Here is a 17611-nt window from a genome sequence, read left to right as displayed (position 1 = left end):
GTGAGTATTAGAGCTATCAAGGGAAAACTGTGAAATGTGTATTCACAAGGTGATTTTGGATGGTGCCGTTTCCAGGTGATCTCTTGAAATCAGGTGCCACAGAAGACACCACTGATAAACATAGAAGACAGTTCAGATCTTATGCAATATTTAGGTGGAAAATACAGCTTGCATAAACTGTCCCTTTAGATCAGAGTGCCAGGATCCTTTCCAGTTGTGTTTGAAGCAGTGACTGGAACTCTGCTGTCTTGTAAGACTCGTATTTCATAATATTTAATGAGCATCTTGGAAGACAGTCCTGTTTTAGGTATCCGTACCAGGATGTATGTGCCATACAACTACCTGTTTCTTTCCATTAACTATAAAAGGAACCTATGATGGTTGGCTGTGATGTAAGCATCTACAGTATAGGCAACCTCCTCTCCTCTGACTGAGTGAGCCCCCATCTGATGGACCTAAGCTGCCACTTAGAGAATCTTTAAGAACAGAGGTGTTCTTTTCTCTGAATGTATAAGAAGCCAAAGGATGGTATTCATACTCATTCAATTTTAGTAATGTAAAATTAGGCATCTAGTCAGAGGCAATCAGTCTTGTTCGAGTAGTTCACACGCAGATCAGCACATACTGAAAGCAGCTCTAACCCATCTGAAGTCTGAAATGGGTGGAGTGAAAAAGCGCCGCCTTCTCGCTATCAGCTGCCAAGGAGGGAGGTTAGACATCTTAAGTTCAAGTGAGACAACTGTAAGATGTTTACAAGCTGAGGGGCATCCTATACATGTTGTCTTCTCTCTTCCAAGAATGTACTAAGTAGGAAGCAGGTTCACAAAGGGTATTAATTCCTTATTGCACAGTGAATTAGAAATTTTGAAAATGGGACTCCTAATTCTTAAATTGTTTTTGAAAATTACATCCCTAATATAAAAGTAGGTGGTGTTCTGACAGCTGCAGTATATTGTCAAACCACGCTAAAGGATTAAGCGCCACACTGCTGAAATGTCTACAGCACGGAAAAAATAGATAAAGGATTGTTTAGTCCCCCTTTACAGAACGGGCTGTGGTAGCACGTAGTTTACACACCAAACAGCTGAAGATGTCTTACAAAGGAGAGAAGTGGACCAAAAGTGTATGCAGTTTTCTCTCCTTGTGTAAGTGAGAACAATCTGATCATGGGTAATGACTGAATACTTAAGGATGCTACTTGTGCCTCTGTGCTTGCTCTGTCTCCGCTCTAGAACAAGGGACATGTTCTAGAATGTGTAAAGAACCTAGAATTGCCGTCTTTTAGATTAATTTAATTCCAGTAGGGGTAGCAATGCTTGGCTATGGCTTTTAGTACGGTTTCTTCTTTTAATAAGACAAAGTTAATTAGCCAAGTTAGGAACACTGCACCGAGCGGAGAACACAGTGAAGGTAAGTATTAAATTTGCTTAACCCACGAAGTGAGGTGAGTGATTGCGTTGTCCACTGGTTCTTGGTGAGCTAGTCCTGCAGGCATTCACAACTAGTTGACTCAGAGGTAAAAGCTATTATTCCTGGACTTTATAGTGTGGCACAGTAAGTAATTACAAGGTGCAGTTAAAGAGCTAAATCCCTGCTGCAAACTTTAGGTGCATCATCTTTTGCCTTATTTCCAGTTAAAAGGCGGACCGTAATTCAGAAGATTACTTCCAAGCAATTCTGCGTATACACATCTTTGAGTATCCTATGTGTACCTAGTTTTTAGATGATTATTTTACTCATATACTTCTCTGTTTCAGACCAAGACTAATTTTTTTAATCATCCAGTATGATCTGGAAAATTATTGTAATGCTAAAAAAATGCCCTAACATACAACAAAAGATTATTCTTGTTTCTTATTAGTTTTTTCTGATGTGTTTGTTTTTCTTAGCTCTGTGTTACTGGTGGCTGACAAGCCAACAACACAACCCAAGTTGGCTTAAACACAGTAAGAAACAAATAAATATCAGAACAGCAGCCTCAAATAATTCTTCTCACTCTTCATTGAAAACAAGGATTTTTCTTTTGATCTTTCTAAGAGTGACTTCTTGCAAAGACTCCTCTGGCAGGTTGTTGATGCCACAGCCAGGCTCCTTTCAATGGGAGACCATTGTAATGGCAACCAAAAATATACGAATGCATTGAAAGCTGCCCTGACTGGCTGTCCAAACAACTTGGGTCCAAGTTTTGGTGTATGGACACAGTCATGCACACACAGTAAGCTGGAGGGCAGCTGAAGGAGCTTGTGGCAGAAGCTGGCCACTTCTGACTGGAGCCTTTTGGAGCATCGTAAAAAGCTGCTGTGTGGGCTGTCCGTGAGTGCAAAGTTCTTGTGTTATTAACCAAAGATGGGGGAAAGGATGCTGTGAACTGGGGTGTACCAGCCAGAGCTCTGCAGTGCTATAACAGCATCCTCCAGTAATTCCCACTTTCCTCACTTCCCAAATGATCTGCATTAAGGTTGATGGGAGCTAGATGGCAGTCCCCTGGCCTCTCTCCAGTCCTCCCACACACATACACAGTGGTACTTCTTGTCTGAGCCATTCCAAATAAAAAATAGTGCAAGAGTCAAGACAGAGCAAAGATAGTAGAGCAGTAGGTACAAACATCAATGTTTTTCATTACTGTCACTGTAATGTTTTTGCTGTAAGTTCAAAGCTTGAAGCTGAAATTTTTTGTGCTGGACTTTTGCCGTGGTCTGATTCCTTTTTCCCTTATAGTGTTTCAGCTAAGTTGAATCTAGCCAATTCCTTTGTAGAGAAATACATCATTTTGCCCATGTTCAAAGAAACAAAAGCTCAGCAACTTGCAACCATTTCCCTGGGAAACTCTTCACACAGCTGTGGGAACTTCATGTTGGAGTGCTCGCGGTGGCCTGGGACATGCTTTCTGCTGTCGTTGTGAAGAATTGCCCAGACTTGGTTCAGATCTAAGTCCTTGCAGATGATGGTAATGAAGTTCTCTGAAGGGTTAAGCATGCCCCAGCTCCCACTGGTTCTTCTTGCCAGCCCCACGCAATATTGTGCATGCTCCAGCCCAAGGCAGCAGAGTTCCCCCACGTTCCACGTTTGTGATACTGGGGACTAGAGTTCTTGTCCTGTGCTCTCTGCTGTCATGCTAGCAGTGAGTGAGAAAAGTAGGAACTTGCTGGAGTTAATTGCAGGCCCAAGGAGCAGGAGAAGGTACAAGAGCTATAAAGGCAAAGAGACAAAGGCAGGAGTTTGGAGAACAATGGTAATGGAGTTAGGATAGTACCCAAGAGATATTGGCAGTAGCTGATGGTAGGAACAGGCCTGGAAAATATGGGCAGGCATAGATGACAGAACCAAAACATGAAGAGCAAGGAGAACATGTTGCTGGACAGTTCATGGAGAGCCATTTTTAACAGGCATGCAGGATCTGTTTCCTGCTCTCTGAGTGTCTGAGTAGAGATCAGGTTTCCTGGAGTGCCATGTGCTCACCACAGCTGGGATCAATGGGATCCTGCTTTGGATGTCTGAAGGACCATTGTATTTCAAATCAGGTCTTGGGTTTCTTAGGGGCACCTGCAGTTAGTTGATACTTGACACTTTTCACCTCTGTGCCTGTGCTTTGTTCCTAAGACAGTAAACACAAATAGAGTCATCCTCTCATCTTCCAGGGTTATTAGGAGGATAAACTTGCTAATATTTCTAATGTGCTAATATACTGCGGTAAGAGCACAATAGAAGAGTACATGTGGGAAATGAATATATCTGTGTTATCAGCGTGGATTTTGGATGGTGTGCAGTCAATAATGCTTGGGACCACCCATAGAGGAATGAGAAGAAAAGAGCCCTCTGGTAATGAGCACCCTCCATCTGCCAAATAAAGCAGTGTCTTTTGGAAATGCAAATGAAAGTTACAGTACATACATGTAAGAGTATATGCATGATTTGTATGGGTAAGGCTGTGCGTGCCACCTTCATTCGGACTGCATGGATGTGGTTGGAGCCATTTTTTTTGAGGATGTGTTATAGCTGGTGGAGGGTAATAGGCTCTTCTAGTGCACACTGCACCTCACTGGTGTAAATGTCTGTAGCTGGTCAGATGAATTTCTTCCCAAAAATTTTCCCCGCTGACAAGAAAGTGAATCCAAGGTGACTAACTCAAATAGAAGCTTAGAGTGGTAGGCGTCTAATATTATGTGAGATGAGTCCTGCTACTCCTGACTGCTGAGTGCTTGCCTTGGCAGTTGCAGTGTTTTTCCAGCAAAGCGTTCTTTGAGGTAATCTTAAGACATATGTAACAGATTTAACAAGTCAAAGTATTGTTAGTTGATACTACCTATGAAAGGATTGCTTTAACTGAAGTTTTATGCTTCCGTAGCATCATCCAAGACTCAGAAGCCTTTTCCCAGACAATTAATTACATAAAGACGTCTCACAGTGCATTCTGTGTCTGGAATAGATGCATGTAGCTCCCATTTTTTAGATAACCTATGTTTTCAATTCTTAAGTTTCAAGCAATGCAGAAAAGCTAGCTGAGCTGAGAACGGAAATGTGATCTTCCCAATCCATTGCTTTAGATATCATCTATCCCCGCTAGTTATAGCACGTCTCAGGATAATTTGGCAACTTGCACAAACATGGTCATGCAAGAAGTACATTTAAAAAGACTGGGCCATTTGTAATGAAATGATGTCATTTAGACATGTTGCACCACATCTGAGACAAGAAAAGTGCTGCAGTCACCATCACTGTTATTTTCAGCTCTTTCACTCAAGTGTCTCTGCGATGCAAATGAGCAAAATGAAAGATTCATAAGACAGAGCAAGAGAAGAGGCTTCAAAAAGCATCATGCAGACTTCCTATTTTATTTAATTTGGGGGACATTTTTCATGTTTCTCTATTAAGAAACTACTGTGCTTTTTTTACTCAATTATAGCTAAAGTAAGTGGAACATCAGCTGGCCACTGTGAAGTGGATTTAAAGAAACTGTTAGTGAAAGAAGTTGAGAAGTTTGAGATTTTCTGTGAATGTTTTGGGTCATTTGTGTGTGGGTTTTTTTAAACCTTGTTTTTGACCTTCCTGAACATGTTATTGCAGTGGGCTTTTTGCTGCTGCAAACCATGTCCCTGTGCAAAGGGGAGGTTGTGAGCTTTAATTGCTATAGCTAGGACCTATTTTTGTGAACTGATTCACTTTAAAAAGCTTGAGATCCACTTCTTAAATATCCACTTTATAAATGCTTGGATTCTTCCATAAGGTAGATAAACAATCAGTTGTCTCTTTGGCTCTTAATACTGTTGTGAAACTGTTTTCCTTGCAGTTCTCGGCGAAGTGGAGTATCTCCTGTTGGAGCGCCCAGGTCATGTAGCCTTCAGCAATGACACAGTATCTGTGGAATATCAGTACTATAGTGGTGGTAATGTGACAGCAGAGCATCTGTCTGTGCTGTTGCTGGATGCCAGCACCAACGAGATAATTGCAAGAAAACAACTTCCAGCAAATCAGTCCCATGGGAGGGTAGAATTTGAGTGTTTCCATTTTAAGAGTGCCGGGGACTTCTTGTTCAGAATGGTCTCTCCCAGCAACAACAGCAGTGCTGTCCAGTGGAGCAGAAGAAGCATGTCTGCCCTCCATGTGGAATGGCCTGTATTTCACATTGATTTGAACAGGAGTTCAGAGGTGCTTGGGAGCTCCATTCAGGTTGGAATTTTTACAAATGAGCAGTTGTGTGCCATAAACGAGACAGTGGTTTCACTGGATGTGATATTTACTAGCACCCTTTATGAATTCAGAAGAGTAAGCTCTGACGACACTCTGGGCATTAGAACTAGCAAAAGAATCCTGCTCTCCAGGTCCCAGTGGATAGAGTTTGATTGCCCGCCTGTTGGTCAAGAAACATATATCACAGTGTTACTGAGATCGTTAGAAACACGTTCCATCATTTCCTCCATAGGACCCATAGATCTCCTCCACAAATTTGGATACAGACTGGTTGTGGCACCAGAAACAACATGCAAGACTTTGGTTCAGGTCTTCATAGTCTCTCCACCGTGCACTTCTATCAGCGGAAAAATTGTCGTCTATAAAGAGGCTGTCAAGCATCCCAGCCAACGAACAACTTGGCTGTATGAAAATGCCCTTCACCCAGGAGACAACAGGACAGAATTTAACTGCACTTTGTTTGATGTGGGGAAGAACAAGTACTGCTTTGACCTCTTTAATTTCTCAAACCGAAGCCATTTCCCAACAAGAGTTAAGGAGTGTATGATGATCCAAAGGAATATGGGTTTGTACAGACGTTTGTCCTCTTTCAGCACTCTTTCCAGCCAATGTGGGTAATGATAAATAGGTTTGATTGTGGTGTCCCCTATTGAATAGCTACTTTTTGGGTCTCCTACACCAGACAAAATAGTTGTGATGTCATACGCAGTTGGGAACAAGGTGGAGTAGACTGTTACATAGAGGCATACACAAGGACATTTGGTAACAAATGCCACTTGGTGGCTTAAAACTGCACTAAGTTAACATGAAGTACTAACCAAAACCATCTGGGGCTTTCTGACTGATGTACCTATCTAGTCTGGGTAAAACTGAAACTTGGCCTGCTCAGTGAGGTAAGAAGATACTGCAGTAGACCTGGCCCATTTAAGACACTAAAGGTAGCATTAGTCCTACCTGCATCTAGGTGTCTGAAAGCCAAAAGTCCAACATTAAGTAGTTGTCTGGCTTTTTAGTCAAGAGAGATGGGGATCTTACAAGGGTGATTCATGGGTATAAAAGATATATGGGCTGAATCCTCACTTGCGTGTCTTTTTCTCTAGCCCATTTGCTGTTTAGAGTCCTACCTGTTAGATACACAAAATTTTGGTGAGATGAATCAGGGTTTGGCCATACCAAAAGACACCGTGTCACTTGGACAGCTTGCTGTTTTTTCAGCCAGCCTTTCAAGACATGTCTCTGCTGCTTAAAATAGGCCAGCATGCATTTTCTGACCCATGAGACCACCTGGCAGATCATGGGTCACATTCATGTAGCTAAACTTTTTCTTCCAGGAAAGATTAGAATCATACAAACGACCAGTCCATGGTCCGTATTGTCTTTTGGGCCATGACCAGGCATAGTCTGGGAGAGTGCTAGTTAGCAGAAGCCAAAACCATGTCCAGGAGTATGAATGATCATGGTTAAGGAGTGGTCACAGTTAAGTACGATAACAAGACAGAACCTGAGCCCATTCCTCAGCCCTGCTTAAGGAGTATCTATACATTCCGTTTATATCTATACATCTTATGCAGCTCTAGCTCCAGAGGTGGCAGTCCTTGGTTTGACAGAGTCTACAAATCACAGTAGCATGGCAGAAGAAGCAGATGAGCCAAATGTCCTCATCCCTCATTTGTGGAAGGCAACCACAGTGCGGGATGGGCAGTATGTGCACGAGGGGATTGGGGTTGGGTTGGGTTAGCCTGTGTTGCCTACATCCCGGAATGGAAAAGTAAATTCTGTCATTTGGAGCAGGCTTGTGTCTATAGGTCATGAATTAGTCTTTCCCATCTGCACACTTCAAAGAGCTTGGGTTGAAAGTTTTGAGGTGTGCACAGTTTTCAACACCTCCCCGCCCTGGTCTCCCTGAAAAGGAAGTGCAGGAACTCAAGCCAAAAAACGGTCATTGCGCTTCATGGGCAGCTAAGTGGGATCATCAGGAGACCAGGACTGTAGGACATGCTCCATAGCACACAGTCCAGACACAGCCTACCTTAATTAGGTTCCTAGGATTGCTTGGTCTAGCTTTGCACTATTTCATAAATTCTAAAACTGTTAGCTGTTTAATTAATACTCTGTACTAAAAATGACCTCTATTTTCACCACATGCCAACCTGGGTACATAGTTCTTCTCTTCATCTTAACTTCCCATCTGCGTTCTCTGTTGGCACTCTCTTTCTTCCTTTGGCATAAGAAAGTCTATCTAAAAATGAAAGCATATTGTTTTCATAACGGAGATAATTCTCAAGGAAAAAGGAAGATAGAATTCTAACTCTTTCTCTGTGCTTGGGTGGTATGTTACACTGATATGATCTAGATAATTACCCTGACAGATGAATACCTAGGATATGACATAGATATGTTTCAGTGCCCAATATTTAACTGTTTTAATTGATGAGATCCACCTTAAGCGATGAATCCCTGCAATCTGCTTTGTTTCCTTGGGCTCCCCAGTTGCACCACCCTTACAACCACAGTCGAAAGAATCAGGCTATGCCTGCGAAGAACAGAGTTAAGTCAATAGCTGCCAAGTTAGAAGTGTCAAATCTACAAAGCCGATGAAAGCGAAACCACACCGCGTAGCCGTAAATAAAATGTCAACCTGAAATTAATTAGACTGCAGCACATCTGACTTTGTGCCTGTATCTGCGAGACTTCAAAGCCCGCAGGTAGCGTTTGAAAGGAGCGGGGCGTGCTGGGAGGGGCGCATCAGCCTGAAGCCACGACAGGCAGAGAGAGCTGAACCGCCTGTGATGGCCATCCGCCTCCTGGCTGCTTGGGAAAGCTCTCCTGAGCCCTCTCACCCTGCTGCAGGGCGCTGCGAGATGGCCTGCGTGGACCCAGACCCCGATAGCTGTTAGTGCAAAATGTGCGGCTGCTGCACAACAGACACCTCTCCTCAAGTCACTGATTTTCTGCTTTGGGCTTCCTGAACTCACTCAGTTTAAGGGGAGGAGAGCTGATAAGCCTCTCGCCTGGGCTCCTGTGCAGCATGGGCCATCACTTGTCATCCAGTTACCCTGGTGCTGAGCCCCACAGCTAGTCTTTGCATTTGTCTGCTGCTTATCCTCCAGAGAGTTATCTAGTCTTCTGTTGAAGGCAGCACAAAACAGAGACCTTTCCGATAATTTCTTTTAATACTGCGTTCTGACTTATTTTTTTAAAAAAAAAGGAAGCTGTGTGTTTCATAACTAAAGCTCATCTAGCTTCATCCTCTAGCGACTGGCTCTTACTCTGCTGCTCTCTGCTAGAGGAGACAGCTGTTTCCTATCCAGTCTCCCACCCCCCTCGAAGGCATTTGCACACCCAGATCATCTCAGTCCTTCCAGATTATCTCAGTGTTCTTCCTAATAAACTGAAAAGATTGAGCCTTTAATTGGAAGGCATTTTCTTCAGGATTTGATTAATTTTCTGTCTCTCTTTGGCTCCATTTCCATTGTTTTAAACCTTTTTATTTATCAGGAGTACCAGCTTTGGGTGCTGTATTCAGATGCCCTCCTCACTGATGCTGCTTGAGCAGTAGCACTCTCCTTATCCCTACCTCTGCTTTCATTCCACCAATTGCATTAGCTAATTTTGCCATAAATGTTACCCTGTAAACTCATCTTGAGCTGTTTTTGTGTATGACCTTTCAGTATGTAATCTACCCTCCCGCAGGTACAATTAGAATTCCTTCTTTTGCATTTTGCATTTTGCCGATTTATGATCTACTTTGCTTGAGTTATTCTAACTTAGCAAGTACCCCACACTGCTCCATACAACTGCACTGTCTATTTTTGTCATCACAGGAGTGACATATTTTCTCAGTAATGGTTTTATATTTATTTTGATGTCAACTAGGCGAGCACTGTACAGCACTGAGCCTTATACTAATCCCTTTGGAATGTCTCCAAATGCATTCCCACTCGGTGATGGTTTTCTGTTGACAATTGCGTATCAAATCTGTCACTCAGCCAGTTCTTACTTCATTTAGCGTATGCTCTATTGTTATGAAGCAGAGATACTGTCTTGTAAAAGATCAAAGCTCCTAAATCATTAAAATTATCTTTATCCAAACCACAGAGGATGAGATAAAATATGATTATTTTGTCACACCCATTTTCCATGGGTCAGGCATCAGTTGTATTCCTGACCTTTTGTCAGTCGTGCCCTTTACTCCTCATCCCAGCCAGGTTTAGTACAGCCTGTGGAACAGGAATCTGGCTTGTGTCTAGGGTAGGAAGGAGAAGGCTCCCAGTGGCCTTGAACAGGCCAGGGCAGCAGCTTTTCCAGCCCAGGGCAGCAGCTTCAAAATGAGTTGCAACTACCTTGTGCTACCTAAGACTGTGACTATGTCTCTTAAAGGTGGGGAATACATCTGTGCGCTAGCACTTGCGCAGCTTTCTTTAGACTCCAATTGGAGAACCTGTGAAAAAATAACAGTGAGATGTGAATCATTTCATTCGTCTCAGTGGGATGTTAATTGTTTCACACAGGTGACTTAGAGATTCATGTAGCTAATTTTTTCCCTGTTTCACTGGATTATTTGAATGTCTGAGGTAGGAAACTCTGTTAGATCATCTTACCCAGCAACAGACGCATTGCAGGCTCATTCTTTTCAATGCTTTATCCTGTGCTTTGTTCATCTGGAATTTAAGTGTCCCCAGCAGTGAGACTTACGCACTCCTTAGAAGGATGTTCCATGTCCTAGCCTGTATCCCACGTGAAACATTAGGGATGAGACTGATAAAATGAATCAGTAATATGCCCATAGAAATTTTTATTCATATTTCCGGTGTTAATTAACTTTCTTTTACAGTTCTTAGTTACACTCCTGAGACCAGTTTCAACTTCGGTGTGACTCCCAGTAGTTTCTTGCACTTGCCGACAGCAGAGATTAGTTTTTTTCATCTGTCTTTTGCTAACTGTCAAAAAAAGCTATTGAGGGGTCAGCAAGATGTAAGAAGTGCGGCTGTTGCCAGCAAAGAGGAAGGCAGGAGAAGACCTTCTGAAGGGAAAAGTGGTCAGTAAGGGAGGAGGAGAGTAAGTGGAGTATCTAGGGGTCAGGCTTCCATCAAATTCTCACTCCCTGAATAAGATTGTATGAATCAGATCTGCCTATCTGTAGGAAACTCTGGGAACTAATTAGCTCTATTGCCTGAATCTGTATCTGGTTTGCATTTATTTAGAAACAGGCAGATGCAGGGGATGTGGGTATGCTAGGGCTGGTTTGTACCCCATCAGCTTCTCCTGTGTCAGTGAATACTTCATCTCCACACCCTCAGCGTTTTAGGAATAAATCGAGTGTTGTGGAATCACTGGGATAGCTCTTGGCTTCTGAAAAAAATTTTTAGGCTGTGCCGCCATGATTCTTAAAGATGTCTGTAATTTGCCCAGGTGGAGTCTAGGTTTTTGTCTTTTAAAGAGATCCTCGTCCTTTCGTTGTCCAAATTAGTAACCTGTTGGAGCATGCCACCGTTTCGGTGCACCCAGGCTTCATTTCCATGGGAAGAGAGAAACACGGAATAGCTGAGAAGAGTGTTTGCCCAGGCCTTATCCAAAGACCAATACAATGTGTGTGCACCCAGGCTCAGGACCTAAAAACTATCTCAGCTTCCACAAATATCCTGCAATCCCCCAGGCTAGTGTAGGCATTTACATGAGCCTGTAAGTAATTAGTGATTTTGTCCTGTATCACTGGTCTTGTTGAAGTGCTTAGGACTATCGTGTGCTGTAAGGATGATGCTCTCAGCAACCCTTGCTGGCTGTGCCGTTGGATAGCACTACGTGCTCAAAGTCTTACGAACACAGAAATTTGAGGGGAGATATTTATGCAGAGCAACAATTAACACAGTTAATTGCATTTATCTTTCATGCTGGCAGATCTGCCAACTGTCAGCTATTTCAGACTAACTCATCAGTTAGATGTCTTCACGTTGATAATTGATTCCTCAATTGTATGTGAAAAAATTCACACTTATTAGAGCTAGTTTGCGGTGCGTACCTTCTGGGTTTTCCCCTAGCACTTTGGATCTGTTTTGTCTTAAATGAAGGTTAATCATTTCATTTCCTTGGGGGAGAATAAACTATGCTTCATTTTCTTTTACATTCTGGTAATTGCAGGAGGTTGCAGAACAAGTTGCAGGAGTTTAAATCTCCCGTCGTTCGTGGGAGCTGGAGCATTTCCTGCTCTCCTGCTGCCTAAGGTGCATATTCTTAGCCCCAAAGCTATGGATGCCAGGTGTTTTTGCTAAGGAACTCTGTGCCCTCAGCTGAAGCTGAAGTCAGTGAAAAGTGCCCTGGAGCAATGGGCACATCATACGTTTGACGTCAAAGTTAGAAAATTACTCATCCTAAATGTTCTTGTACGTTGAAGCCCACAGGCATCAATGCAGAGGCTGCCGAGCACCCTTTACTATCACCAGTGTTAATACCGGAGGCAACTGGAACCTTTCAGGATCTGGGTCTATATCTCACTGTAGTTAACAGAATTTTAAATGAACAAGGAGTGTGGAGAGAAGAAAACGAGCTAGCTCACACACTGAAAATATGGTAGAGACTCATCAAGCTGCTCACATAAAGTAGTCTGTGAGGAGGTAGGTGCTTCTCCAGCTGGGCTACTGCCTTCTGCCAGTGATGAGGGACGCTGCTGGAGTCTTTCATGATACTGATATGAAGAAAAGTGTTGCGAGATCCCCAAATACTGTGATACCGTGAAGTCATTTTTGAGTAATTTTGGAGGATGGATCAGTGAGCCCTGACTAAATTACGGCCTTTTTTCCTTCCTGCCCTCGCTAATAGCTCTGCTCACTAGCTGATGTGACGTTGCAACTGTCCAGGGTCGTACCTTTGAGAGATCCTTACCCCAACAAGCTCCCTCATTTCCCCTCCCCTTGGCATCCTCTGACTCCTTTTCCTCCTGAGACCACGCACCATCCAATCTTGCTCCATTTTGCGCTTTACTGGGAACTGACACAGCTGCAAACTGGAGGAGTGCAAAAGCTCAGCCTGCCTCTGGGCTCCTCATCTCCAGCTCCAGAAACAGAGGGGCGAAAGCAGAGAGGTGCACAAAGAGCACAAAGTGAAAGACAGCCTGGGATCATGGATGTCACAGTATTGTGGAGTCAGTGGCAAATAGCTGGAGAGGTCGCTTGGTGTTGTGTGGGCTTTACAACCGCAGCACCACCAGGGTGTCTTGCCATGCCCATTTCTACTCTGCATTAGGCAAGGCAGACATACTCTAACGTGCATGCACACAGATGTGCGTGAGTATGTGCCCACACACGCTTTACAGCCTTGGCTGACAGCACAAGTGTAAGCTCAAACCCTCTGGGCCCCATCCTGCAATGCAGGTGAGTACCTGCACGCAGGAGACCAGCCCCGCTGGTTCTGTTACGCTGCTTGTGTTAACGTTATTCCTGCCGGCGTGCGCACAAAAATTCATAGGACAGGGCCCAAACCAGTTAAAATTTCATGTTCATTGAAACACAGCTGTATTTAATTTTTGTTAGACAAAAATTAAAAATTATTTTTAAAAATAGTAACACACTGTGAACAATAGAGCAACCAAGATAACATGAAATCATAAAGCCAGTCATGCAACACTGTCTAGTCCTTTGATATAGTAACTTGGTCACTGTCCAGGAGCTCAGGGGCATGCTAGCAGCAAAGCAACTGTGTCATAAAATTAAAGATCATGACCTGTGTTGGCAGTGGCAGCACCATAAATTATTTAAAAGAGCAAACTTTAACAAACCTAATCTACTTCTCTTTTTTTTTTTTTTTTTTTTTTTTAATTAGTTGTTTTTCCACTTTAGCTGTGAGTGGTGAAATTGAGTTAAGTGGTGTATTGTTTTTCTTTCTGGCAGATTTCAAAACCAGGCCACCAAGTCAACTGACCCATAGGAGAGTCCCCAGGGTTTTGTCCTTTAAGATTACACCTGGACTCATGCGTTAGTTTGGAATTTAAAGTTGTGGTCCTGCTTCAGTGTCACAGCTGCCAGATATGGGCAGGAACGGTCCCTTTATCCCTCTTGGGTTTTTGCTGCTGTAAAGTTTGAGTGTTGAACACCGGATGAGGATGTTGTCTAAGCAAAAGGGGGATTTCATTAAACATTAAAAAATGATAATGTTTGAGGTAGTATTAGAACTTGAGTCTGCCTCCACTTAAAATAAATAAATGAACCTGCAAAATTATATCTTGAGTTAATTGTCTAACCATAAGCAATAGGGGCCTGTAAGCTGTCAAATGAGTGATTCAATAACATGGTTGCGTGGCTGAGAAGATAATAAAGAAAAACCCCAGTACTGCCGTTTCATTAGACCTTGTAGGCTCATCCTCCTTTCACAATCATATAAATCAGGAGTAACTACACTTTAGTCAATGAAGTTATCCTGCTGTAAAAGCACTATTTGTCAGGCAGGAATTAGATGAATATATAAATTACTAACCCATTCCAAAGATCTGTGGATTAATTTCCATTTGCTGTTCCAGGCAGGACCTGCCTGCCAGTTGACCGACTGCTGTGTTGCTGGTTGGCACTGGAGTGAGAAAAGGAAAACAGTGGAAGCTTTGCCCCAGACCCTTGATGGGAACAGGAGCAGGTCCCTGGATGCTGCTTGCTCTTTTGGGGTTGCTGTTTGGATTGTTAGGTTATTTATTGCTGGTTTTCTCAAATAAGAGAAGGCAAATGGCTGTGTCTTTAAAGGTAAGGAGGCAGATGCATTCCTTATTGCTGTGAGTTTATGTATTTGCAGAAACGTGGAGCCCATGGCAGCCCTGGAGCCCCTGCAGTGTCACCTGTGGGGACGGCGTCCGGGAGCGCTCCAGAGAGTGCCTCACCTCCTCGCCGGCAAAACCAGGCTGTGCTGGATCACCGAGGGAGACTTCCTTGTGTTCACTGGAGGAGTGTTTGTGTACGTAGCTCTGCTGTCCTCTTCCCTGTGGTTGCATGTCTCCCCTGGAAAAAGCAAAGGGCCTGTTACCAGAAGGGCTTTGTAAAATGGAAGTATCTGATTTCTCCTTCAGTCATATTGATTGTGGGGGGGTGTCACGTTCCTGCAGTTGATGGAGTAGGGTGGGAGCCTACATGTGTTTGTAGGACAGCTGGAGATAGGGCTCCAAGGTGTAAGAAGATTTCTGAATCCTGTGGGTGCTATGGAAGGGGTTTAAAATCTCCAGCATGGCCAGGGAGCAGAGAGGGCTGAAGGAGAGATCCTGGGGCTAGCAGAACATGTTCAGTACTGAAAGCCAAAGGCCCCAGGCAGTGGAAACCTATTAAAAGAGGGCTGGTTCCAGCTGAGACCCACAGTGAGGTTCCCATTCTGGGAGTTTTGAGGTGGCAGTGCCAGGTCTCCCCCTGCTCCAGCCTGCCACTACTGTGGGTCAGTGACAGGGCAGACTGGCCAGTGCCGGTGGGTGGCCAGTGGGTACGGATACAAGAGACTTGAGCGTCCTGTAAGGCGAGAGGGGGTTACAGTAGCCACATGGCCGTGGTGAGGCTGGATGAGGCTGTGCCAGCCCCATAGCTGAGTGTTTGCAGCCATCATAAGGGGCAGAAGTGGCCCCTTTTAACAGGGTGCTGGTGCTTAGTCCATGCTAAACTTTTGCTTCTTGCAAACTCCCTGCTGGAAAGGAGGGTGCTGTCTCTGGAACTGGAGAGCTGCTACAGCAGGGCCAAGGGGCCCCAGAGGTCCATCTGCTCAGAAACGGGCTCATCTACAAGCTCCAATCAATGCCTTCTGTCCCACAGGTGCCACAGGGGACAGGGATGGGGAAGGGAAGGTGCCCAGAGACTGTGCAAGCTCCTAAGCTCTCAGGATGTAATTTAGCAGATATTTTAAGCTATTGCAAAGTGAGCAATGCCTCACCCCTTGTTTTGGCTGCTTCCGTGAACTTTCTTGTGCTGGCAAAAGTGCTGTGTGGAGAACTGGAATGCAGCCACCTAAAGAACTGACAGTTTGGGAAAGTAGGGAGGTTGTTTCTCACGCGGCCACTGAAAAGGGAAGGACAGGAGAGGGCGAGAATGTGTAGCTGGAGCAGGAAGACCACAGGACGACTTTTTAAATGGAGATGTTGGCTTGAACCAGCTTTAGGGTGTTTGTTGAATGAAGACCTCAGAAGTATACAGGCAAGACTGAAATGTATCGGGAGCACTCTAAGAAGTGGGTTGTGTTGAACAACAGGTCAGGCGAAGGGAAAATATTAAAAATTGTATTCTATCAAGTCAGATAGTGCACTTTGTCAGTGTTTGTGCAGCACTTGGGATGTTTAAACAGCTTGTTGTTAAACTGTCTGATGTTTTTAATGACTAGAAAATGCTGGCCATGTGGGTCTGCTTATATTGTAACGCTGCAAGTGTAAGCAGGGAGGAACAAGTCAAATGTTTAGGGCCCCAGCTTAAAACTGATTCCCTGCTCTAGGTCTGGTTGTCTTCTCTATGCCGAGCAGTCAGAATGCTGTGGGCAGTAATGCCACCAGCAAAATGCAGTGGGGTTGTTGGTATTTTTCTAAAGCTGATACTGAGCTGTGCTATTCCGTGCCTCCTGTTACCTGCCGGAGGGGTATGTCTGTAAGGACAGTATTTGGCTTGGCTCCTTGCTGGGCAATTTCACCCCACTCCTCTGGAGCTCTGAGGGCAGTCCCAGTGCAGAGAGCTCCCCAGAGGGTGGTCCATGCATGTGGAGCATGTGCTGGACACGGGGTTTGTGCATGCACCCTGCTTTACATGCACAGAAGTGACAGGACTCTGGTGCTTCTCAGAGGTGTCACTCTTTCTATGCAGGTGCGCAACTGTATAATGCATATGGTGGTTTCCAGAGAGATCAGCCGTCCTGTGCCAGCCTGGTTAGAGATACAGCCTAACAGTACTCAGCAGGTCTGGACAATCCTCAGATTCTAGCGAGGTCTATGGGTTGGTAAAGAGGGTTTATATATAGAAAACAGAGATGCACAGGAGGCCTGCATCTGCACCCATTGCCCTGGGATCATCTGGAGGAATTGCCTCGCTTCTCTCTTGCACGTGGTTTCTAATACTCCTGCTCCCATGTCAGGCAGCTTTCTTTACAGAATCACCTACATGATTTCATGTCATTGAATCCTAGGATGCTTGAGAAGTGACTTGACACCGTGATATTACAGTGTTCATCTGCTGCCTGATCTCAAGCTGGGAGTGTCACTCTTCCCCACCCCCTGACTGTCTGCACCTTTCTGAAGCAGGCAAGCTTTTTTTTCAGCATAACTGTGTTTGCAGTCATTAGTCCAGCAGATGGAGCAAATGGCTGAATAAATGAAACCAGCACACAGCCTAGGGGCAGAGGTAGATGAGAAGGAGAGAGTGGCAAATCTATGCAACTAAGTCCTGTTTCAAACCTCGCCATTCCCTAGCTGTTAGCTTTCTACTCCAAACAATACAGCACAGTATCTGCATTACAGATAGAAAACTGAGTCTTTAGAAAATAACTGGACTGAGGGAAGGATGAGCAATGAAGGGATTGCTCCGCTGTGGTGGTACTGAACAGAGCAAATGCTGGTCCTGCCTTCTTCCCTGAGGTCAGCATGTTCACTCCCTGCTCAGGCCCCACAACAGCAGTGTTCCATGCTCTGGCGTGGTGGCATTGGACTGAATGCAAGTTTTAGACATCCTCCAAAAAGGACTCAGCAGGCGGTGGTCTTGTTCTTTAAGCTGATGTCAAGCTCTCAGAGTGACATGAAGGTCAGAGTTAACCCAATGGCAGGATTTTTCAAAGGGCTTGGGACTGTCGGGTGGTCCTGAGTCAAAGAAACAGATCTCCTGCCCAGCGCAGCACCCTGCATGTCTGTTGTCATAGCAGCCTGAGACCTTCTGGTCTGTGTTCATCAGTGCATTTGTGCATCCTGCACAACTAATAGCCGTGCTACCAGCTTGCT

At 44.4% G+C, this 17611-nt stretch overlaps 1 protein-coding gene across 4 annotated transcripts in view; it reads left to right on the top strand.

Annotated features, from left to right (window-relative positions):
• Nucleotides 1-17611, top strand: part of THSD1 (thrombospondin type 1 domain containing 1) — a 29902-nt gene that overhangs the window by 8545 nt on the left and 3746 nt on the right. For 3 of the 4 annotated variants that reach the window (XM_080375790.1, XM_080375789.1, XM_080375788.1), the window contains 2 exons: nt 5288-6253; nt 14461-14619. In XM_080375790.1, the coding sequence (XP_080231916.1) occupies nt 5288-6253; nt 14461-14619 (1125 nt within the window). The remainder of the gene's footprint in view (nt 1-5287; nt 6254-14460; nt 14620-17611) is intronic. The other variant, XM_080375791.1, reaches the window with a different exon arrangement.

This window comes from Falco punctatus, assembly GCF_963210335.1.
Source record: "Falco punctatus genome assembly, chromosome: 2".
Lineage (NCBI taxonomy): Eukaryota > Metazoa > Chordata > Aves > Falconiformes > Falconidae > Falco > Falco punctatus.
This window is presented reverse-complemented; position numbering and strand designations above follow the sequence as displayed.